This window comes from Triturus cristatus, chromosome 10, assembly GCF_964204655.1.
Source record: "Triturus cristatus chromosome 10, aTriCri1.1, whole genome shotgun sequence".
Classification (NCBI taxonomy): domain Eukaryota; kingdom Metazoa; phylum Chordata; class Amphibia; order Caudata; family Salamandridae; genus Triturus; species Triturus cristatus.
Genome location: NC_140593.1, coordinates 97,092,585 through 97,117,865, shown reverse-complemented (window position 1 = coordinate 97,117,865; position 25,281 = coordinate 97,092,585). Strand labels below are relative to the sequence as shown.

Below are 25,281 nucleotides of genomic sequence, written 5' to 3'. Positions count from 1 at the left end.
ATGTTCCATGGAAAACGACGATAACCTTGCTGATACGACCCTGTGGTCGTATCAGCATAATTCACCCACAATGGTAAGTATAGCTAAGTCTACATTTTAGCAGACGTTAGTTTTTGGAGAAAACAGCTGTTTTCTCCAAAAACTAACGTCTGCTAAAATGTGTGGGCAGCCTTGTAAATATTGCGATGTGTACATCAGCGATATTTACAAGGTTGTACTGCCCAGTGACGCCCACTTTGCATCTCATTAGAGATGCAAAGGGAGGCGTCGGGTAAAAGGGTGCCAACATGCGCTAATGCATGTTAGCATCCTCTTGTAAATAGGGCGATATTTTTATCTCCGGTTTTTTGGCTTTAGAAAGCCAAAAAAGCTGAGATATGGCCCTTGTAAATATGCCCCTAAGAGCCTCTGACAGCTGCAAGAAGTGCTTCAATACTTGCGCCTTAATGGAAAAACCTAATCAAGCGATTGTTATGGTTAGAACCCAAAATCATGCAAAGTCTTAAAAGGGAAATGTTGAAAGCAGGCAAGTAGTCCTTCAAATCATAATAATTAATAAAAATGTCCATAAACCTGTCTCTGATTTTCTTATTACAGTCAATGTACTAGTCACTTGTAATAGGAAAATAACACCCCTTCTCTACTGTAATATGTTATTACAATCGAGTTGAGGCATTTGCTGGTTGGCAGATTCAGTAGACAGAATGAACGGCAAGCCACAGAGCAGACTTGCTGCACATTGTAGACTACTGTGGGTTTTATAATTCACCTGCGTACAGCTGCTTAAAATGTGCAATTGTTTCAAATAAATACCATTTTTTATTTTCATACTACAGATTCAGCATGCATCCTACAAATCTATATCGCTTCCATAAGAAAGGCCAAGAGAATGTGGCTTTAAAAGGGTTTGGGTAATGGGAGAAGGGGCATAGCTTCATGGAGGGGGTATTTGGGGTGTTACATCCCCTAATAAATGTATTCTGTAGTAAATATTTGGGTACAAGCGTTTTAAGTTGGGTATGGTAAGGTGTTTGTCGGATTTCGCTTGGGATTTTTACCCCCACATGCAGGCAAAAAAACACACACATACACTCTTGTCTCTATTTTAAAGGTGTTAAAAATTGTCATTTTACAAAATATTGAGTTATAATTACCCCTCACAATCAGCACTCCTCTCCCTTCCTACTGCTCCTTAAGCCCCCCCTTAAGCTTTGCTTCTTGTATAATGTATTTTAACCCATGTAATTGTTGGGAAATCTGACACCCCCCCCCCCCCCCCCCAATCTTGCTGACCAAGCTACACCCCTGGATGGGAGCTGATATGACCATGTATTATAAAGAATAAAATACCATATACTAGACTTTACAGGATATTACATGACCTTTGGACTCGGTCCACTAAAAGGCCAATGGAATTCCGTAGTGACGTGAAATGTCCTTATAAAATAGTGCAGAGGTTGCTTTATCCAATATATAATGAAAGGAGAGAAATGTGACGTTTAGGAGTAAAAAACCTGTGGACCAAATTGGTCTTGAGGTGAAAAAGGCACAGTGACTACAGGCATGGACTCCACGGTGCACTACAAAACACTGCACGGTATATATGACCCACTTGCATTTGACATGAAATACTTTAGTCAACGAGCACAGATCATGGAAGGAGGGGCTTATGCGGTTACAGCAAGTGACTCATTTCCGCAACACTTCCTCATGTTGGCTATTAGAGGGAGAAACAAGACTTCAGAGGCGGGGGCTCAAACATGCAACGCATGAAGTCACACGCTCCCAATGAGACAACCCTGCCTGCCACATTCAGCAGAGGGAAGCGCTCAAGCAAGCAGTGTGGCCTGGCTGCTGGGTGGCAATAGTGGTATTAATGCCCATGGCGGTGACGTCAATATCATTATTTCTGGTAGTTCGTTGGTGGGTGGCTCGGAGGCGGAGTCAAAACACTGAGGCATATGTTTGCACTCATTGGAGCTCGTGGAGGAAAAAGTGCTGTAATTCATACCGATATAAGAAATAAAAATAGTCCATATGCCTCCAACTTACATTCTTTGGACATCCCCACTTCAAAGCATCTCTGCAGCCGGCAGTACTGGCAGCGGTTCCTGGTGACTTTATTAATGACACAGTTCTTGTCCCGGTGACACGTGTAAATCATGTTCTTCTGAATGCTCCTGCGGAAAAAGCCCTGTAATCAAAAAGAGAGAAGAAAAAAGAAATGACATTAAACAATGAGACCTGGGCGCGAGATCAAATCCCATCCCATCATATCCTGATTGTTCCCTTCGGCTAATGAAGTGGCCGCCACATGAATCTTGCAGCACGTTGACCTCTGAGGTCCTCATGAAATATTAAAGGTGTATCTAGTTCCTACGGCAAGGGGCAGGCGGCTTAATCAAAAGTCTGTCGAACAGGCTCGCAATGTATCCAAACGAGGGCGAAACTGATCTGGTGGCCAAGCATTTAAGGACCTGGTGGGTAGGGTTTGCTATCCTGACCTGGACACTGGAGGTCAGGGTAAGTAGATGTTCCTCTCACTCAAACACAAAGCATTATAGTCCCCCCACTTGATCTTTGTGGAACCCATGCGACTGGTCACGCGGGTCAGACAGCGAGAGAGTGCGGAATTCTAGTGGCGGCGGCAGGCTTTGGTGTCGTGCACGCAGCCAGGGCTGCCGGACTCTGTCGGGGAACAAGCATGTTTTCTGAATGGGCTTAAGCTTTTTGTGCTCCCGTTCTTGCAGAGGAATGGAATCTCCTTGCAGGAGAAGGCATGGCTTTCCACTGGTTAATGTTAATGAGAATTTCCATAGCCATTAAACCCGCAGGTAGCCAAGCGCATCCAGATAGGAGTGGCCTCAGCGGGGGAACTAGAATGGATTGGCTTTCAAGAGTTTCCAGTAATAGATTAGGTTGTCCTCTGAGTGAAGTCAAGGGGCGCCAGAGAGCTCTGTGACCCAGTCGCAGCTACGGGAAATGGCTACCGCCTATTCCTAACCCAGTTAATGCGGCAAAGGATAGACGCCAGAGCATGGTGTCTACAAATGCCCACATCTGAAGACTTCCATTCTCACCCTATAGCTGTGTGTTCAGTGCGTGGATTCGTGACAGCTGCTACCCCTGGCTAGACTTTGGAGCCCCTGACACTGCCAGGTACCCCTGGTTGGTGGGAGAAGTAGAGGGCCTGGGGCTCTGGGCATGAGCTGCTGCTCAGAATTGGCCTCTTCCAGCCTCAGAGGAGGTGGAGGAATCTGATCTTAAAAAGCATAATTAGATTCTGCATTGGCCAACTATGCTGCTCTTCAATTTGCAGTCTCACTCCGGAGGTGTCAATGTACCAAACATTGTAAGAGATTCTACTCAGGTCAGCAACTCTTAATGCTGTTCCAATTTGTTTGGTTATCGGGCATCATTTATCTCGTATAGTAATACCCATGGCTTTAAATGGTTGACCAGCTTTGGCTCATGTCAGCATCTGGATTACTTGGCCGACTGATCACGCTGGTTTGGTGTAACCCACACAGCGCTAGGCTACCCTCTCACTAGTTGTGCGTTATGTAGATACCTGGAGGCAAGTGACAAACGCAAATAGCTACTACCATGTGACATTGAATGATACGGAAATGGTGTTGACACACAAAATCTACCACCAGAGCACACGAGCAGACCACTTTGCAGACATCCGTTAAAGAAAAGGTATGTAACATTCCACCGTGATGTGACACACACTATTGGCCTGATTACGACTTTGGCGGTCCATCGGACTGCCGATCCCTGTACACTGGGATGCATGCATGGGGGGCACATGGTGTGCTCCCCTGTGTGCATGCATGCCTAGTTCCTGCACAGCATGGCCTAAAAAGTCCATGCTGTGCAGGAACTTGCCTTGGCGTTCCCATTGCGGTGCCTTTTACAAAGGCACTGCCGTGGGAACGCGAAAGGACCGTTCACCAGAACAGGAGAAAACTCCAAGTCTGGCGATACGCTCCCGTACTCCCAAAGTCTTGATCAGCCCTTAAGATCCAACGGCAGACACACCATAGAACTCCAAACACGCATACAGCATTGCCCAAGTACAATATGTAGTCAACAGTCATTGGAAACAAGTGGATTCTCAACCAAGATACACATATACGCACATCTCCACCTACATAGCAGTTCCTTTTGCCCGTCCATGTTCAAGATAGTGAAGTATTTGCACTAGCCCTTCCATTTGTACACCCGGAAGTCAATGACTACAACATAGACTCCTAACCGGGAGTATGACACAATATCTGTAACACTTCATCACACGCTGAATTAAACATTGGCTTGTGTTGGCAACTCCATAACCTACTGAAAGTTCTCCATACTTCTGAAAATGTTACAAAGCCACACCAGTGGCACTATGTGTGCTACACACATGCAAGTAACAAACATGTGGTGTTTCTGATTTAGTAATATTACAAGGCCGCCAATCACGCAGCACCAACAAAAACACCAAACCCGATAGTCATGGTGGATCGCCTCTTGACTGTGCTGAAACTAGTGGCCATCTTGGACTGCAAGAAGTTTGTTCTCATTCGGCCAGTTTTAAGAAATCACAGATCACCATTGTTTTATAGTGCAAGAAGGTTACTCAAAGGTTGGGAGGGTTCTGAGATGGAGGGCTGGAAACGACAGCATTTGGTACTAACCCGTCCTGCACTCTGAAGAGCTTCCAGTTGACGTCAAACCTCGTCACAGGTAGTATGAATACAATGACAAACAAGACGACAGACACCAGCTGGCTGCGGGGCATGCAGCACCCCCTAGTCAGCCGTATAAGCGCGACCACCCTTCTGGAGGCAGCACCAAGGGGCATATTTACAAGCTGGCGATAAAAAACTATCGCCGTTTTTGCGGCCGTTTTCGCCTGAAAAGCGGCGATAATTTTATCGCCTAATTAGCAAGGCCACGCTAATGCGTGAAACCTTGCATTAGCGCCCGGATTCTTAACGCCCAGCTTTGCATCTCTAATGAGATGCAAAGTGGGCGTTCCTGACCTAACATGACAGGAGAAATGTCGCTAAGCGAAGTTTCTCCTATCATCAAGCCCCACGCTATGAAGCATAGCGTCAGGAAAAGTAGCGATAACCCCTGTTATCGCTACTTTCCTTACGCCTGCTTCAGGACTGATTTAGCCATGATATCCTATGGAAGGTGGATATCATGGTAAGTTTGTGAGTCCCTATTATCAAGCTAACGCCACATTGCGTGAGATTATCGCTGGGTTTCCAGCGATAATCTCACGTTAGGCTGTTAGCGCTAGAATTTTTATCGCTGAGGAGATAAGCGTTGCTAATAGCACGCTATCTCAGCGATAAAAATCGACGCTAGCCAGAGATAATTATCCTCACGCTAACAGCGCTGAGCGATAATTATCGCCGGGTGTTGCTGATATGCCCCCAAATATCCTGTAGTTACTGAATTCAGGGAAGGCCTTTGAGGCTGTGTTAGCAAAAGAGCTAAACACTGATTTAATGTCTCAACACACCGCACAGTGTGACGTCATGCCCGGAAGCAGCGGGGTTCGAAAATCGACATAGGTATTTTACTTCCGGAAACAGTTCCTCTGAATCTAAACAAATCCAATGTAAGCATTTTGATGCATATGGAAACACGAAACTAAAAAAAAGACTAGATTTGGGAGGCTGCCATCACAAGAGGGCACACGTCAAAACTGACTGAAAAACAGACGCGTGGGCGGCTGTACCCTCTGGACTCGTACAGCATAGAGACCACTTTCAGACAGAAACACTCGCTAGGATGACATCTATCTGAAACAGTACCAGAGATCACAAAGGCAACCAGACCAACAAGCACTAAAAGCTAACACGTGTCGGCTGAGCAGATAAAGGCACCAGACACGAGTGACGTGAGGAAATGGCATCATTTAAAAATATCTGTCACCTTACAAAACAAAAAGGAACACTTTATTAAAAGAAAAGAAGAAACGAATCAACACAGTGGTATGAAGGATGAAACAGAGCACGTTTGTATCCCACACCTAGGAATGTTCCACTATGGGCTGTGGTGGATGGCCGAACCCAGAGGGACTATAAAGAGCGTCTGTGACACCGAAAAGAAGACGCGGTTGCAGTAATACACCGATTTTTAGCCCCATGCTTTCTTATTGCAATACAAATTCCTTATATCTAAAAGCAAATTGAAGACTAACATGTGAAAGTATTTTCCTAGGATGGTTTTTGAAAGGGGCAAGGAATAAATGCACATTTAAACAACCACTGGCAAAACCAATAGCCCTGGTTCACATTTTGAGGGCTGGCTAAAACATTACAAAAGCCTGTTGCGTTGAAAAAACAAAAATGGCTGCTTTCTGTATACAGTGCATCTATGGGGTGATTCAGAGTACTTTTGTAATGCAAAATAATCTCTCGTGCACTGCAATGCAAGCACTCCATAGGAGGTGAACAATACATTACGTAGTTGGTAGCAGGAGGTAGGGAAAAATACTCCTCTGGAAGTACCAGAGGCCACTACATGTGTATTAAGAAGAACTGGTAACACAAGGGCAGGCAGGTTCTTAGTTGGTGGAGCGATTTGTCTGGTTAATTCCGATAACGAACGAGACTCCTCCATGCTAACTAGTTACGCGACCCCCAGCTACCGTTACATACTCATCCACACTCACGTTAACGGCTATTCAGGTTAAACTGTACAGGCATAATCAATGTTGTCCTGATGATGATCCTAATATTTCGCTTATAGGATCGAAACGCCGTCGACACTTGTAAACACCCTATATGGTCTTACCAATACTAAGTATGATATATAAGGGTGTCCCATGTAATGTTTGTTGGTTCATTTTCTATTCCTGCCATTTGCAACAAACGTTTTTTGCCTGAACCTTTGTTTTTTCTGTTCTTCTCCTTGTTAATTGTACGGGACACAGGCTTGTGTCCCACTTTGAGTATTTTTTCGATATTTTGCTTCATTACTATATCAGTAAAATCTATGACCGCTGTCCGGCTGATTGGGTCCTTATTCATTATGGTTTCCATTCATTCCTTCCTAGGGACTTTTTGTTGTTTATAATTGCGTAATTCCCAGGGTCCCTGGTCGACCTTATATGGGTGCTCTTGTTGTTATTTAAATATGCGCTGTCAGGCCACACCCAAAAAATTACAACACGTTTTCCAAAAATAAGACTCTAAAAGCGCCTTCACTTCAAATGAGTTTGAAGTTGAGCACCTCGACACTGGTCCATACATGCCGGAGAGAAAGGGGTGCTGTCCTCACAAGAAGACTGCCTGATCTGGCGCGACCTTCGATATAATGTGGGCACAATTCTATTATTTCGTCTTCTGACAAAGTCGGAGCCGGCACCCAGAGCTGTGTGACATTTCAGACTACTGTGCCTGCAAGCACAATCACGACTGTCTTGGAAATCGTTAAAAAGTAACACAAACTTTGCTTGTTCTTGACTGGCTCGTACCCCTTCCCCCACCCCCTTCCGCCATGTCATTCTACAGCTAGAATGTCTTACTGAAATATGTTTCCTCCAGGCAGTACTAATATATTCTTAAAGGCCAGTGAGTGGCGTTTTAAGAGCTGCTGTAATTATGTTATTATAATCCTTTGGAAGGTTTACAGTAGCAGCAATTACCTGTCAAAAATGTCTGCCGGAGAGACCTGTGGGGTGAGGGGGTCACTGGCCCAGCCTGCAGCTTTCCCCTCCTCTTCGAGCTCCCTGCATGTAGCAGCATCTCAGGTGAACTCCCATCACCTTGCGTGTTTTAGCTCTGAACTTTAACCTCTAATGAGGTATCTTTTACAACAGTGCTTAATTTGAGCAGGTGGTTTCTGGTGCTCGGCACTTAATTGTCAAAACCAGCACTTATGACAGCTGCGACATGGCAGCGCTCTTTGCGTGATTTAAAGATGAACAGAATAACTGCTGCATATTAAGTCAATATACATTCAAAATAGTACCTGCTCCCAAGCCGATCTTATGGCTTTGGAGGCCTGGAACAGTCTGAATTGTCGCACTTGTTGCAGTGTGATGGTTAGTATATGTGTAGGTACTATCATTGGCAGCGCTGGCCTTGGCAATGGGCGGTGCAAGCTGCGATGGCCTCCTGACAAGTGCCCTGGCACTTCATTTTTCTTTTTACAAATTAAGCACTGTTGGGATATTTTAAAACATCTGCACCTATTTCCCAGTGACAGTCTTAACCAGTAATGTTGTGTACTTCAGAAAAAATGTGAAACTTTGCCTTCAGTAGAGGTCACCGACACCTCGAGGCCATTCTCCAGAGAGACAAGCCTGCGGTCTTACCTCGCATTCCAAAAGTCCTGACCCTGTTCTTGCCACCCAGTTCTCTCTGCGCTGAAAATATTGAAGGGACAGGACTTCCAATAAAGAAAGAGAAGTGTGGAAAGAATGGAGAAAATGGCCACCTAGTGATCGCATGCGCAGTTCCCAGAAGAAGACGCGCTGGAGAAGGATGGAAGCCTGGGGACGCCGCAGACAAGGTAAGGTTATTTAAAAATTGCTTTTTTAATGTATTTAAAACTGCGGGCGGGAGGCGGGCGGCCAACTTCCGTTATGCCCGAGAGTGAGGAGATTTGCCTTGTTTCTCCGCCTATTATCGCGGGAGGTGTAAGAGCAAATCTCCGCACATTCCGTGGGCGGAACGGAGATGTCCGCCCACCCTTAATCTCTGCAAGTTTCAGAATTATAAGAACAAAAGTCGACATGGGATATTTGAAAGCTCTGCTTTTAAAGTTGAACCCTGAGGTTTAAATAAAAAGGCTAGATTTAAAGTAACAGACTTCATTAGGATAGAACTCTCAGGGGTATATTCAAAAGCACGTGTGATAACTACCGCAAGAGTAGCGTAACGCAACTTTCAATATCGCAGCCTATCGCGGAAAAATAACCCAGTGTCAACGTGGAATTCACAACGCGGCGGTACCATGCGATAGTCTGCCGAAAACGCGGAGACAATGTCCGCGATACAACCACCCCGACGGAGATAAAAACACAAACCACAAGACCAGAAAACCTGCGATGAGCCCTTCCGCGATGAGGAAACCAGGGATAAGCAGCGCGAGGGCAGCAATACTCACGTGCAATGCGTGAACAAGCACAAGAACAGCATACGGTAAAATGCCACTGAATAAAATACGTTACAACAAACAAATGATGGACGGAATGCTGACAATGCAGACATTCTCCCCCAGTCAAGAGATCTGGGTTAAATCCATCGTTCTTTTGCCCACTACTGAACAAAATACAGCAACAGCGGAGTGGTGCGTTTTCGGTAGGTCCACTGTCTTACTCTATGCTGCCTTTGTGGTGGTCCGGGGGGGGGGGGGGGGGGGGGGGGCGGGTTCGGGTCCTGGGGGTGTTGGCAGTGGGTGTTGTGGCCCTGTTGGGTATCTGAGCTGCATGATGAGTAGCTCCAGTGCGTTGTTTGTTCTTCGGGTGTGGCTGTGTGAGGGGTTCCGTTGCCTACTGCAGGGAGTCATCCGTCATTACACCTGCATGAGGCAGGTGTTAAATACCTGCGGCCACCACAGCTTATCGCCTGTTCTTGGTTCGCTTCGCAATTTTGTCAGTTCGTTGTGAAAGTGGTGTTGTTTTTTCGTGTGTTTTTGCAATGGAACGCCTACTCTGCATCTCATCAGAGTTAGTTGGTGGTGTCCGCCGTGGTGTTAGATTTTGGGGCAGTTATTGCGGGAAAACTGGCGATGTCTGCAGTTTGCACCTGCTTGTTTATGGGGTGTTAAATCTATCTTCACTTTTGTGGTGTTAAGGTGGAGATAAATCAGAGTTGTCTCCTTGTGAATATGGCCCTCAGTTTCTTTACTTTTTTGACATTTTCGTCTGTAGTTATTCATATTTATATTGGCTCATTTGGTCTGTATCTATCCATATTTATTTTTTGCTCATTTTATCTGGTGTTAAGTGTAAAAATAAATCTGTAAGGGGTATTTTAAACATTTATTTAATTCATGTTTGAATGTCCAACAGGTTTTAACCATTCACCACATAATACACCCATCTGAAAAACTCTGCATTGAAGAGCAGCTCCAGCAACTGCACATCTGCAATTATCTAAGCGTCATTAGGAAACCATTTTAGTTCTCACCCACCAGACGCTGCAAGCTGCCTGATTCCTGGAAAAACACTATTGGCAGCTTACTGCTGGCTTTGAGCCTCCCCATTGATCGGTGTTATTGTCACTCTCATTTGATTGTGTCTCAATCATTAGCTTGAGAGGGCTTTACTTCCTCTTCTTGTGTTTGTCCTTCCTCTGGAACATGGCCACATTACTTGTGTCCTCCCACTTTTTGCTTTTCAGGCACTAATGCGTTCTTTTTGGTTAAGCACTCCACCGCAAGAGTGCATGTGTTTTCCAGCTGCCTCCCTTATGTAGTCTCTTCCCACCTCCGCCACAGTCTGTGCTGCTCTCTCTTAACCGTGTGCTTCCCCCCACCCCACGCTCTGTCAGGTGCATGCCCTTGTATGCTTCTTCCACTGTGGTGGTTTCTCAGGCGTGTGCTTCTCCCTCCAGCTCCACATTGCTCTCTCGCTGACACCAGTTTGTTTTTCTCCCCTTGCTCTCCACATTGTTCTTTTTTACCCATTTAATTTCTGCCCTGTCCTTTGTGTTGCTTCCCACACCCCAATCCCCCATGTTGCATCCCCCTACCGTGCCTTCCATGTTTCTTCCCCCACCACCGTTCTCCATGTGGCTTCCCCCACCCGCCCCCTACGTTTTGCTTCCTCCACCCCGTTTCCCCATGTTGATTCCCCCACCCCCGCCCTCCATGTTACTCCCTGAATTCCACTAAGACGGAGGAGCGTCGCCCCACTGCTCTTTGAGCAGCAAAAATAAAATAATAACGTAATTATTATCCTTTTATTTTTTGCAGGTGCGGGCTCGTTTAGGGCAGGGCAGGGCTGGTGGCACAGGGGGAGGAGTGGTTTGCACACTGCAAATGCGCACGACTGCTTGGTCGGCTGTCTCGGGCCGGCCAAATAGTCATGTGCACTTTGCATGTTTCCCACCAGGCTGCATTACTCAGCGTTGCGGGGAGCATGCCCAGGCCCCCAGTTTCCATCTGAGTCCCGATCCACGGCGCTCAGACCAACCACAACGCTATATTGCAGCGTTCTGATTGGCTATGGGGAACTTGGGCGCTTCCTGGTTCAGGGACTCGCCGGAGAATTGGAGGAGGGACGCGGTTGGCAGAAGAGGTAAGTAGTATTTTTTTTTGTCAAACCCCCTCCACCCCCACAATTCCTCCTTTCCCCACCATACCACCCTCATTCCCTGCCAGCCGCTACTGATACCGTTGTGTAGTTCCTATATTACCCATGCAAGACCTGCACGTTTGCATAAGATAAACTGTGGGATTGGTGGCAGATTGATTCCGTGCACCCACACCGAGAATTTTAACTTGTTTTGCATTAGCTAGCTCACAGTGTCACTAGAATCTCCTCTTATCGGGGAGAGAATAGTTTCGGGCATCCTTAGATCATGACAACCCTGATCCCTCAGGACCATGGAAACAATATACTACTTTTCGGTCAGTCACTCGTGCTCACTTAGTTCGTCTCAGAGAGTTACACAAAAGAAACAGTCGGGCGTGTTTACAATAAGTATTTATTGCACCGTTGTTCTTGTAGTGTATAATATATGTAATATATGTGCTGCGACAACCGTTAGACAGTAGCAGAGATATATGATCAGCAGTACAGTGAATATAAAAGGATAGTATAGTTCTACCATTTTGCAATAGTCATGAACACATACATGAATATAAAATGCATGATAAAAGAAAGCGTGCGTACTCCTACAATGCCTATCTAGGTGTACCTAAGTGTACCTAGCATGTGAGTAGGTGTGAAGCCAAGAATCCCTCTAGGTTTAGTCTAACCCCATTACCTGAAGTGAGAGAGTGTGGGAACCCGTCCTGGTCTCGAGATGAACACCCCGCAAGGGATGTGTTTAGACCGCTGTCAGCTGGAGCATCTGCATGCAGGAGCCTCAGCGTCTCTGGTCAGTGTGTCGGCCCGGAAGTCTTGGTTCCCTCTCTCTAACACTAGCAAGAGGAGCTATACTTATACAGTAAGTATCTAGGGTTCCTTTGTCTCTTGTGTCTTGTATTAGCCATTGTTGGATTTCAGGATGACGAATGGGAATGAACCGTAGATATTATGCAGGTGGATGTAGCCCCTGCCTGGTTTCCAAGAACCGTTATGAATATTCATTCATACTGCGTCAGTCTAAAGATGAAATCATAGAACACTATTGTTCAGGGAAACCCTCCTTCTGTGTCCAGGACTAGAACTAGGTGAAGGTTCAATCCTAAAGGCTCGTTACAGTGTAATATAAGGGATGCAATGTAGGTGAAGGTGTATGATATTACCCGGGCCTATATTAGGGTACCTATATGGAACATAACAATACAATCTAACAATGCCCTCTCGGGATCTGGCATTTGTGAGTACTGATGATGATACTATATACTTAAGGGATCAAACCTTCATTGACTCTGCCCTTTACAAACCTTGGAATTCATCACTTTTTATTATCAAAGTCTGATATTATGAACACTTGTGTGATGCACTACTATTACAATTTCACGCTATGTATCACGTTTGAGCACCGAGCACATTTTATAAACCACATAAAACCGAGAGTTATTCTCATTTCGAAAATATTCACTGTAAATGTGTATTTTGTTTTATTAGGGATCCTTGTTCCTTTTTAGTATGTTATAACCCAAGGTCCCCAGTGAATTTAGGGTAAAACCTTGTGAACAATTACATGCATCACTTTGTAGGAACATGCATGCATGGTGTGTATGCTTAGAAAATGATGCAGCCAGCCACACCATGAGGTATTTTTTTTAACCCTCTTTAGCCATGCTGCACAGCATCGGGGATGCTGTACAGAATTGCAAAAAACTATTGGCAAAACTAACAGGTCTCAAAGGCAAGGCCTATTGGCTTTGTCAGTCCTTGCTTCTCTTTTTTAATTACCCTCTGACAGTCTGCTTAGCTACTGATCTGGAAGTCATGACTGAAACTAGTGTGAATCATCCAAACAAATACCTATTTTCCGTATTTTTCCATATTAAAAAACTAGATACAGATAGGAAAATGGAGTTCCGTCTGTACTACATGTAAAAGACAAATAAAATAGAAATGAGGGTAGAGGCTATAAAAGACTGCACCTGACAATGAAATGTGTCCTAAAAATCACTAAAGTGCAAAGAACCAAGGAGCACTCCCCTCTATGCTCCTTAACTAGGAAACAAATCCTATGGCAACATTATACACAAAAAGGTTCAGCACTGTTCAACGAGTTGTAGCAGTTAACCTCAATGTTCAAGAAATAGTGGGCACACAAGAAAAAATTTCCCGATTCCTGATGCGGATTTCTTAAAGGATTTTAACTTTATTATATTTTTTCTTTAGAACAGAAGACCATAGCCGACCCGTTTCGTCTCATGCAGAGACTTCGTCAGGGCTTCACAAAGTATCAAAAGAATGTATTCAAAAGACGCTGTTGATTTCAACCATGAATTAAGGAATCCCAGTTTCCATAGACCTTTATATGGCGGACAATATCAGCAATGGCTTGGTAGCCCGTCGCATGCTCGTTCCACAGTTACAAATCAAATCTGGAATCTGGACATTTTTTCTTGTGTTCCCACTATTTCTTGAACATTGATGTTAACTGCTATAACTCGTTGAATAGTGCTGAACCTTTTTGTGTACATGTAAAAGACATTAAAAACAGAAAACTGGGAGCCTTAGATAGAAATAACCAGTTCAAAAAATTCAAACAGAAACAAATTCAATTTTGCTAATAGTTGTTCATCTGCACGTCCACATTCCCACATGCCACCAATTAGACCATGTGTAAACTAATTTTATCTGCTGAACTGGAATGCCACCACAACCATCCTCTTTTCTTGTGTTCCTGACTGGAGCTCTTGTCGGCTGCCCTGGCGCCACAAAACAGGAAGGAAATGAAATACATGCATCCGCCTTTGGAAAAGAGTGATTCAAGGAAGGGGAGGGCTTGTATGCAGGGCCACTGGAATTATGCGGTTTTGTAACTGGGGCATTTTCCGCACAGCTAAGGATTTGCAGCATTTGCCACATAATCGGTTATCTGATGCATCTTCTGGAGAGTATAACAAAAAAATAATTTTCTAGTTCAAAGAGATCAAATGATACTAAAGATGCGGCAGCACGTGCTGCTGTGTGGTGGAAGCCCTAATAATAATTAAAATTACCACAGCAAAGACATTCTCTAGGTCTCGGCTCCTATTATAGCAATGCGATTCCTGCAGGTCTCACTCTCTGCAATTTGACAGACATGCAACAAGTATCACTTCCCACAGGTCTCAGTCCCTGTGCTGTGAGCCTGAGGTTCTATAAATATGGGATCCGAGCAATCTCTATGGAAAAATATTCCAGTGGTTCCCACTTCTTTCATTTTTCCTTTCTGTTTAGACACTTTTGTGTGCTCGCACCGCATCCGCATAGGTCTACCTTCCCTGTAGGTCTCTCTTCGCTTCAGTTTCATCATTTTGTTTGCTGTTTTTCTGCTCTCATTGAATGTGCCCCTCTCTCGGGCTTCCAGATCTTCTCAAGACCTCCAGTCCTTCAGTCCCCACCTCTGCACCAGTATGAGGTTCATACAGATCTCACTCCTTCCAGATATCAGTCATTCCCAATACTCTCTTCCTACAGTTCTCAAAACTATGTTGGTGTGAGTTCCCTGCGGTTCTCTCTCCGCGCAGACCTCAGTTCTACCCAGGAACTCTCCCTTCAGTGCTCATTACTACGCCGGAGTGAGGCCGCCGAGGGTTTCACTCCCTCCAGGTCCCACTTCCTCTCTTCGTCCAGGCTTCACTTCCATACCACGATGAGGTAGGGTGACCAACCGTCCCTAAATTTCACGGACAGTCCGTAATTTCGGCCGTCTGGCCGTTGTCCGTGAAGGATTCTTTAATGGACGCCATTTGTCCGTAATTTTAACCGGGCACCGGTCGCACCACCCTAAAGCCGGCACAGCTTCCACCCACCTCCATGCTTGACTCCGATGCTGTTGAGGTCGGGTGTAACAGACTCCGATGCTGTACCAAGGCTCCGATACCCAGCAGCATTGGAGAGGCACAGCGGGATGGCAACCCTCACACCTTCAGCCCTTGATGAGCTGTTAAGAGGTGCTTGAAGGTGACTGAGAGGGAGGGGCTGCAGCTTCAGGAGCAGGGGCATCTATTCAGATGCAAACAACCCTGAATGCGTCATGTCTCTGCAATATAGAGGGGCCTCACACATTCCCTTTCTGCCCAGGGCCCCAAACATCATAGAACCGGCCCTGATTACCCCGAGGCAGCACGTGGTTCTCTTCACAAAGCTTAATTACGGTCACTAAATTGTAAGCAAACCTTGGTTTCTTCAAACATGCAGTCTATAATGTAATAAAATAAAGAAATAGCACAAACGCACCCACACTGATTAACAAAGTATGGAGGACAATCAGTTAAATCAGTTCTCTTGGAGTATCCCCTTAAAGGACTGTACATCACAGTGGGGGATGGCAAAACTAACTTTTGGAAAGAGAGCCTGTCTTCTCATTGTCTTGCCCAGGAGGGAGTGAGGAGCCCTACCCCACCCTGGAAGAGACCAAGATGATACTAGAATACTGCATGCCCACCCTGGTGGATCCTGTTCCCCCTCCTGTGATGGCTCCTGCCCCCTCCACCCCAGTGATGGCTCCTGCCCTCCCCCCCATGTGGTGGCTCCTGCCCCCCCCCGCCTGTGATGGCTCTTGCCCCCCCCTCCTGTGATGGCTCCTGACCCCCCCCTGTGGTGGATCCTGTCCCAGTCCTGGAATGGCTCCTGCAGCGAGGGTGAAGTTCTTGATGGGCCTCTTCTCAAAAAGGCTCAGCTCAAAATTAATATGAAAAGGTAGGCGAGTGAGTAAGTGAAGGGATGGGTGGATGGCTGGATGAATTAGTAAAGGGTGAATGGATGAATGGAAGATTGAATAGATGGATAATGAGAGAGGATGAGTGGATTGATGAGTCAGTGGAAGGATAGATGAGAGAAAAGGTATATAGCTGGATGTATGGGTGCAAGGGTAGCTGGATGGGTAAAAGGGTGGATGGATGAGTGAAAGGATGGATGAGTGAAAGGATGGATAAGTGAAAAGGTGGATGATGAGTGAGTGGGTGGATGGATGAGTGAAATGATGGATGGATTGATTAATTGATAAGTGCAAGGGTGAATGGATGGAGGGATGAGTGAAAGGGTGGATGTAAGGATGGGTGAGTGAAAGGGAGGGTAGATGGACAAAAGGATGAATAGATGAGTGAAGGAGTGAAAGGATAAATGGATGAGAGAAAGGATGGATGAGTGATAGGGTCAATGGATGGATTCATGAGTGGATGAGTAGATGGATGGGTGGGTGGATGGATGGAAGGAAGGATGGCTAAGTGAAAGGGTGGATGGAGAGAGAAAGGGAGGATGGATGGATGACTGAAAGGGTGGAAGGATGAGTGACTGGGTGGATGGATGAGTAAGTGAAAGGATGGCTGGATGGGTGAAAGGGTAAATGGCTGGGTGGATGAGTGAATGGATGGGTAGAAGAGTGGATGGATGAGTGTACAGATGGATAGGGTGAAAGGGTGGATGGATGGATGATGGATGAGTGAAAGGATGGATGAAGGGATGGATGAGTGAAATGATAGATGGAAGGATACATGATGGATAGGTTTGCAAATGGTTGAATATGTTTGGATATGGCTGGGCTTACTTATATACTATTGCGTGACCTCCTCTGATGTGTCTGTAAAACGTACCTATTGTCCTGAATTTTGACCTCCTGTCCTGAATTTGTGTCCTGAATTTTGACCCTTTGTCCTGAATTTTTACACTCACCGTCCTGAATTTGCACCAATGCCAGTTGGTCACCCTACAATGAGGTCCCTGCAGGTCTCACTCCCTGCGGATCCCGCTCCCTCCCAAGATACTGTTCCTTCAGCCATCACTGCTATCCTTCCATGAGGTCCCTGCAGGTCTCACTCCCTACGGATCCTGCTCCATCGCAAGACACTGTTCCTTCAGCCATCACTGCTGTTCTTTCATGAGGTTCCTGCAGGTCTCACTCCCTGCGGATCCCGCTCCCTCCCAAGATACTGTTCCTTCAGCCATCACTGCTGTTCTTCCATGAGGTCCCTGCAGGTCTCACTCCCTGCGGATCCCGCTCCCTCCCAAGATACTGTTCCTTCAGCCATCACTGCTGTTCTTCCATGAGGTCCCTGCAGGTCTCACTCCCTGCGGATCCCACTCCCTTCCAAGATACTGTTCCTTCAGTCTTCACTGCTATTCTTTCATGAGGTTCCTGCAGGTCTCACTCCCCGTGGATCCCGCTGCCTCTCAATAAACTATACCTTCAGTCATCACTGCTGTTCTTTCATGAGGTTCCTGCAGGTCTCGCTCCCTGCGGATCCCACTCCCTTCCAAGAAACTGTTCCTTCAGTCAGCATGCTATTCTTTCATGAGGTTCCTGCAGGTCTCACTCCCCGTGGATCCCGCTGCCTCTCAATAAACTGTTCCTTCAGTCATCACTGCTGTTCTTCCATGAGGTCCCTGCAGGTCTCGCTCCCTGCGGATCTCCCCCGTCTTCATACTCTGCTTCCCACATCCATCATTTGCCTAATTTTTATGCTCTGCGAACGAAAGCTCTTCATCTCCTCAATTTCTTGCCATTCATTTAAAAATTAAAGCGAGTGCCCATTTGCCGCTGACTGCTTAATGACAATTAGTACTGGGTACACCATCCTTAGTGTCAAATTCAGGCATTTAATTAAATTATCGCCAGTAGTTTAGGATGCAAAGTGCTCACAGTGGGAACAGCGAAGGCATATTATTCTATATTCTGTTTGCTTTATTCGTGCGCGGGGCGGCTGTCGCCATGAGAAGAGAGTTGCCGTGTTCACGCGGCCACGATCCTTCTCTGCTTCCACTCCATGGCACCGTGCATTGAGAGCGAGACTGCAGTTCATCCCTTTCCAAGATGGCGCCAGGAAAGGTCTCATGTCTGGAACCACTTGTGCCAGCCAAGATGAGGCCTCTATTTGCAGCTTTCCTGGATCATTCAAATCGTTCTGGTTTTGTTGGCCAGAAAATTTACAGCTCAAATTAAAAGGCCGCAGGTCAATTCACACCTTATCCGATCAATCGTGGAACTTCAGGCCAATTCCGATACAGAGCAGCTCCTTGACCCGAGAGGGAATTAACTAAGACACCACTGCTCTTCAAAATATTCAAAATATCATGCCGGCTGAAAACTGACCAAAGAAAAACTCAGATTAGTTGTAGCTCAAAAGGTCACCCACTGAGCTGCAGACTCTGCTCATTGTCCAGGTGTTGTTATGGGCAAACTGGATAAAAACCAACAGACCAAAGCAAAAAGTGATAAACTGGTTCCATGCAGGCACAGCAATAAGAAGTTGTTCCTGTAGGGAAATGGAAGGTTTTAATATATTTATTTCTGAGTTTTAAAAAGTGCCAACATGTCCCTACTGGCCACTTCAAGACGCTTAGGGGTCAGTGAGTGCAGGTATCGCTGGGTCTGACCAGGATAGAGCCTCAGGTCCCCTTGCATCTGGTCAGGGCGGCTGCCATGGACAGGATCCTAGTCCTTCGGCTCAAGTTTGCGCCAGGAGCACCTCACGGCAGCTGACTGCATGCCTTATGCATGTCGCAAACTGGATGTCGGACAGTCATCTAAAACTGGATGGAGATAAAACAGAGGTGTTGGGTGTAGGACAGAACCCCTCCTCTGGAATGAACTCAGCCGGCTGAATGAGTTGGGATTGCTTCCAGCACCTGCTCCATCAGTGACCAGGTTAGGATTCTGGATCGATGGAAAGATATCTATGGGAGTCCAGGCCATGACGTTGGCAGCATGTTGCTTCGGGCTTCTTGAGCTGGCTTCCATTCCAGCAGGGTCACGCTTAGACGATGGGAACTCCCTTTACCTAGGCGGTCCCACATATGTTACCAACCGGCTGCAGGTAAGACACAACGCAGTAGCACGTATGCTTTTTAATATCCCTGGGCATCGGCTCCGATACAGAAGAGAATACAGTCCGAGTCTCTGCCGGGTCCATCAGGCTGGACACAGAAAAGGACCAAGGCCCATTTAATGTCTATTAAGTCCTCCATCCCTAAACGAACCTCACGCTCCGAGGGTCAGAATCTTTTTCTTGTTCCCAGGATCTTGCAGGTAAGAGGTGGCGGAAGCTCCTTTACTGTTCTAGCTCCCAAGCTCTGGAATGAGCTTCCTTTTCACATTAGAAAGGAGAAATCAGATATTTCTTTCAGGAAGCTCCTGAAAGCCCACCGATTCTAGTGGCTTCTAGGTGGTCATTACCAGCGCCGCGAGGTCCTGGGGTATCCATGCGCTATATGGATCCCAAGAAATAGCACTAGAAATGTTGGACTGTATGGCGTTCCACCGCAGCGGTGAGTGAGCATTACCAGTTGTGGTATAGAGAACATAAGTATTTTTTTGTTTCCGATTTCTACCCCTGTAAAGCGTTCTGATATCCGCAAGGGTCTTGTTCGCGCTATATAAAACCTTCAAAATAAATAAATTGTGTATTCAACTTCCATATATTTTGCTTTTCACTCAATTCATAACCCCAATCACATCCTTATGGGAAAACCAGGGCGTCCCAGCTTCCCTGCGTGTGTTCATCAGCGCTGATCCTGGGCTTGTAGTTTGGGGGTTGCGAGGAGAAGCCCCTCCTTTCTCAATTTTCTTTTCCTCACTAAAAGCAGATTCCTTGTGTAAGCCACTCTTCCAGTACAGCGCTGAGAAAGGGGTGATAGGTAAGCACACGCAGTACTATGCGTACCACCCAGCAGCAAGCACACGTGGGATAATACACCCCACCCGGCAGGAAGCACCCGTGGGACCATGCACACCACTGGGCAGGAAGCACACATGGCACCATGCACACCACCCGGCAGGAAGCACACGTGCGACCATGCATGCCACCTGGCAGGAAGCACGCATGGCACCATGCACACCACCTGGCAGGAAGCACGCATGGCACCATGCACACCACCCGGCAGGAAGCACGCGTGTGACCATGCATGCCACCTGGCAGGAAGCAGAAATGGTACCATGCACGCCACGCGGCAGGAAGCACGCGTGGTACCATACACGCCACCTGGCAGGAAGCACACGTGGTACCATGCACACCACCCGGCAGGAAGCACATGCTTAGACATGCACTGAGTGTCGGAAAAGGCCTTGGCAATGGCTGTTAACACTCACAAAGTGCACCTTTCTGAGTGTTCACACCTTTGGACTTACCACCTGCGATGACACTCAAATGGAAACACCCCCGGACCCCCGACCCACACTTTCGACTGCTACCTGATTCATTTACCCTACTAGCGACAGCGCACCTGTGAAAATCAGGATGGATGGCTGACATGGATTCTAATCAGGATGTGGGGGGTGTGCGGAAATTATTGGCCAACAAAGCTCTCAGGTCAGCTGCAGAAAAGGATTAAACTACTAGCTGTCTCCTGGTGTTGCTGTGTGTGAGAGTGCACGAACACTACTAGCTGTCGATGTGCTTCCAGGGCGCGTCCCCTGGTGTTTCTGTGTGTGAGAGTGCACATACACTACTAGCTGTCGGTGTGTCTCCAGGGCGCGTCTGCTGTTGTTTCTGTGTGTGAGAGTGCACGAACACTACTAGCTGTCGGTGTGCTTCCAGGGCGCGTCTCCTGGTGTTTCTGTGTGTGAGAGCGCACAAACACTACTGGCTGTCTGTGTGTCTCCAGGGCGCGTCTCCTGTTGTTTCTGTGTGTGAGAGCGCACAAACACTACTAGCTGTCGGTGTGCTTCCAGGGCGCGTCTCCTGGTGTTTCTGTGTGTGAGAGCGCACAACACTACTGGCTGTCTGTGTGTCTCCAGGGCGCGTCTCCTGTTGTTTCTGTGTGTGAGAGTGCACGAACACTACTAGCTGTCGGTGTGCCTCCAGGGCATGTCTCCTGGTGTTTCTGTGTGTGAGAGCGCACAAACACTACTAGCTGTTGGTGTGCTTCCAGGGCGCGTCTCCTGTTGTTTCTGTGTGTGAGAGTGCACGAACACTACTAGCTGTCGGTGTGCCTCCAGGGCACGTCTCCTGGTGTTTCTGTGTGTGAGAGTGCACATACACTACTAGCTGTCTGTGTGTCTCCAGGGCGCGTCTCCTGTTGTTTCTGTGTGTGAGAGCGCACATACACTACTAGCTGTCTGTGTCTCTCCAGGGCGCGTCTCCTGTTGTTTCTGTGTGTGAGAGCGCATATACACTACTAGCTGTCTGTGTGTCTCCAGGGCGCGTCTCCAGTTGTTTCTGTGTGTGAGAGTGCACGAACACTACTAGCTGTCGGTGTGCTTCCAGGGCGCATCTCCTGGTGTTTCTGTGTGTGAGAGCGCACAAACACTACTGGCTGTCTGTGTGTCTCCAGGGCGCGTCTCCTGTTGTTTCTGTGTGTGAGAGTGCACGAACACTACTAGCTGTCGGTGTGCCTCCAGGGCATGTCTCCTGGTGTTTCTGTGTGTGAGAGCGCACAAACACTACTGGCTGTCGGTGTGCCTCCAGGGCATGTCTCCTGGTGTTTCTGTGTGTGAGAGCGCACAAACACTACTGGCTGTCGGTGTGCTTCCAGGGCGCGTCTCCTGGTGTTTCTGTGTGTGAGAGCGCACAAACACTACTGGCTGTCGGTGTGCCTCCAGGGCACGTCTCCTGGTGTTTCTGTGTGTGAGAGTGCACATACACTACTAGCTGTCTGTGTGTCTCCAGGGCGCGTCTGCTGTTGTTTCTGTGTGTGAGAGCGCACAAACACTACTAGCTGTCGGTGGGCCTCCAGGGCACGTCTCCTGTTGTTTCTGTGTGTGAGAGCGCACAAACACTACTAGCTGTCGGTGTGCCTCCAGGGCGCGTCTCCTGGTGTTTCTGTGTGTGAGAGTGCACAAACACTACTAGCTGTTGGTGTGCTTCCAGGGCACGTCACCTGCTGTTTCTGTGTGTGAGAGTGCACAAACACTACTAGCTGTCGGTGTGCCTCCAGGGCGCGTCCCCTCGTGTTTGTCTCCTTGGGAGGGGCCGTGGATAGTGCAGTGTCCCTCGGGCTTTGCTCTTCTAGCTACAGGCAGCCAGGGGAGACATTGGACTGGAGTCATCCGCTCTCTTCGGCCGATGCATAGAAGCCACCTTGAGGCGGGGTTCTGATTAGTTGTAATTTGCGTGTGATAAATCCAGCTGCACGAAGGGATGGGCTATTTGTGGCAAGCTCGGAAATTATGAGGATAGATGGTATATTTTTTGTTGGCATCAAAGGTATGGGAGGATGTGATGCAGTGTTTTCCAAAGGGCAAAGGTCAAGAGCACACTTAGCATTTTCTTACAGCAATCCTGAACTGCTGTATTACACACTCACAAGATTTCCTTACCTCAGTGCAGCCGATGCAGGTGGTGGAATTTATTTGATCTTTTATATGACACATTTTTTTCTGTTGAGATATTAGAATTGCACTGAACAGTGTTTAAGGGAGGGCTGCAGCTCACAAGTCTCGGACACACAATGATTATGGCCTCTGACCTATAATCAAAATTCACGCGATTGACCAGATCCCAGATCCCAGCCAATCAAAACATTTTAAGCACATAGATGTGACTGAGTATTTGCACAGCCACGCTGTCCACCGGTGGGTGGGGTGGTCTTTGCCTCCCTCGTACTGCTTCTCTCCTTCGCTCACCATATTTTATCTCTCTACACCACTTCTTTCTCAGCTCTCTCACTTGATTTCCTTACCCCCCTCTTCATTACTTCTCTTCTTTACTCACTACAGCTCACTACTCAGCCCCCTCTCTCACCTTTACTTCCGCCCCACCCTCGGTTCCCTCCTTTCCCCATCATCTCTTATCTTTCATTACCTTGTCTTCCTCTCCCGTCTCAGTTGTCACTTGTCTCTCTTCAATACTTGTCTCCTTTACTCGCCATCATTCACCATTCCACATCCTTTTCTCCTTACTTTCCCGCCATTTCCTCTCTTCTCCATTGTTTGTCATCATCATTCACTATCTCTTACCTGTCCCATTTCAATGTCTCCCCTTCATTCCCTTTCTTCTCACCTTCACCCTCCCCATCCATTTCCTCTTTTGACGCTTTGCGCCTCTTTAGTTTTCTTCCTTATCTTCACCTTCCTCATATAACGCTTTTGCTCACCTGACCCCGTTCCTTCCCTATTTTTCCTCATTTGTTCTTTTGTTCACTGAGTCTTTTCTTTTTCACTCCGCTAAGTCTTTCTAATTCCCTTTCATCGCACAGTCCACAATCTTCCATCTATTTCATCAGCCTCCATGCTCTCCCATGTCTCTAACTTCTGCTTTTCTCACTTTCCTTCTTTTTACGATTCTCCCGATTCCGCCCCACTCGCCTTTTTCAGAGATTTCATGCTTCCTCCTCACAGTTTTCTTGCACAGTCTCTCCTTTCCAAAATCTTTCTCTCTCTGACTCTTCTTTCCTCATTTGTTACTCCTATATACCCTGTCAGTTTTTAAACAGACCTATTGCTAGCAATGTGCAGAGTTCTGGGGTTGGGCCCGCCTCTTGCAACAACTGTTTGCCTTTGATCAGTCACTTCCAGCCATTGGCTTGAGACGGTGTCCATCAAGACTTGGCTCGCCTCAATTGAATATTCCTGCACTGGACAGCGTCCACTGAACTTAACGAGGGATTACTTTACAACAAGAGCCCCGTCCGCCTGCTCCTGGAGGCTCGCGCCTTTGCGTCTCAGTCCCGCGCCCCTCTCACCTATGGCACTGGCATCTCCCCCCCCCCCAACCGTCTTCTCTTCACGACCTGCTCCCCCCCTTCCTTCTGTATTCCCCTTCTCTCCCCACTACCCTTTGCCCTCTATCAGTTGCCTCTCCCCCACCCACTCTCCCTCTCTGTCACTTCCTTTGTTCTCCTCTCTCTCGGTCTCTCCTCTCCACAACCCGTCTCTTTCCCTTTACCTCCTGCCCCCGCCCCACCCCCGCGGACTCGCATCATTACCCCCTCCTTCACCTTGTTATCTTAATGGTTGAAGGATAGTGTGTCTGTCTGCCTTAAATGTCCTCATTTACAGATTGAAGGGAAGAAAAAGACACAAGAAAGCCTGCCCGGCCTTGAATAATTCAGGCCTATTGTGCGCCTGTGTGTTGTGAGCAGTCACCACCGGCCGGGAGAGGGTCCTTTTTCACTTTTAATTGTGGCGATACCTTATCTGAGGGTGGAAAGTGGAAAGCGGCACGTGACACCCGCCCTGCTGGGGACCGACGCTGCGGGCGCGCGCTCTATTATTTAAAGCCACAGGCGCCCATTTAAAAGGTGCAACACTGACCCGGTCCCAGAGAGAGGCGGGAAGTGGCAGCTGGGGGCCACCTGCCCTTCTAATAGCTGCTCGTGGATGTGTCAGACAAGGTGGCTTCAGCCAGGTCAAGGTCGTTTCATAAAGGTCCTATTCACACCCTCATGGACATGGACACAGAGGGCGTCATGTCCACTGTGCCCGCAGGCCTCTGCTCTAAAGCCAAGCCAACACAATCTATAGGCGTAAAGTTATGAGTCAAAGAGCTCCTCCTCAGACAGTTGAAGGTAAAAATGGTGAGAGTACTTGATTGAGTACAAATTTCCGTTTCATTTGTTTAAACATAGAGGTTCTTATTCAAAGATTCCAACACTCAAATTGTATTTTTTCTTCTTGTTATTTTGTTTTTTTCTTTATATTAAAGCAAAAACAGCCGACACGTGTTTCACCCAGTGGCCCAATTTGGCCAGGGCTTTTTCAAGGCTTAAGATTCAGGGTAGAAGCGTGTCTTATTGACATTGACATTTTGTTTTTCAAAAATTACTTCATGTTAGAACAGAACAGATATTTAAAATTGTTCGAAAGAATTCGTAGTCCCGGGATAATTCCAACACAGTTCTTTCCACTGCAAAATTCCATCCCTTGTTCCTCACTTACAGAAGGCGAGTATGCAAGCTGCTCATTTATAAATATTATTTTCAGATGCAATAGATTTTGCCTTGTTGACCCTCTCTCCAAATCCAAGGCACTGGCAGTGCGGCATCGGGCATCGGTTTTGGCGGCGAGGGCTGGCTAAGCATGGATACTTGTGTGCGTGCCAAGTATGTTC

At 47.1% G+C, this 25,281-nt stretch overlaps 1 protein-coding gene across 4 annotated transcripts in view; it reads right to left on the bottom strand.

Moving 5' to 3' along the window:
* RARB (retinoic acid receptor beta) overlaps window positions 1–25,281 on the bottom strand; it is a 1,132,713-nt gene that overhangs the window by 215,113 nt on the left and 892,319 nt on the right. For all 4 annotated transcript variants that reach the window (XM_085630534.1, XM_085630535.1, XM_085630536.1 and 1 more), the window contains one exon: window positions 2,053–2,194. In XM_085630534.1, the coding sequence (XP_085486660.1) occupies window positions 2,053–2,194 (142 nt within the window). The remainder of the gene's footprint in view (window positions 1–2,052; window positions 2,195–25,281) is intronic.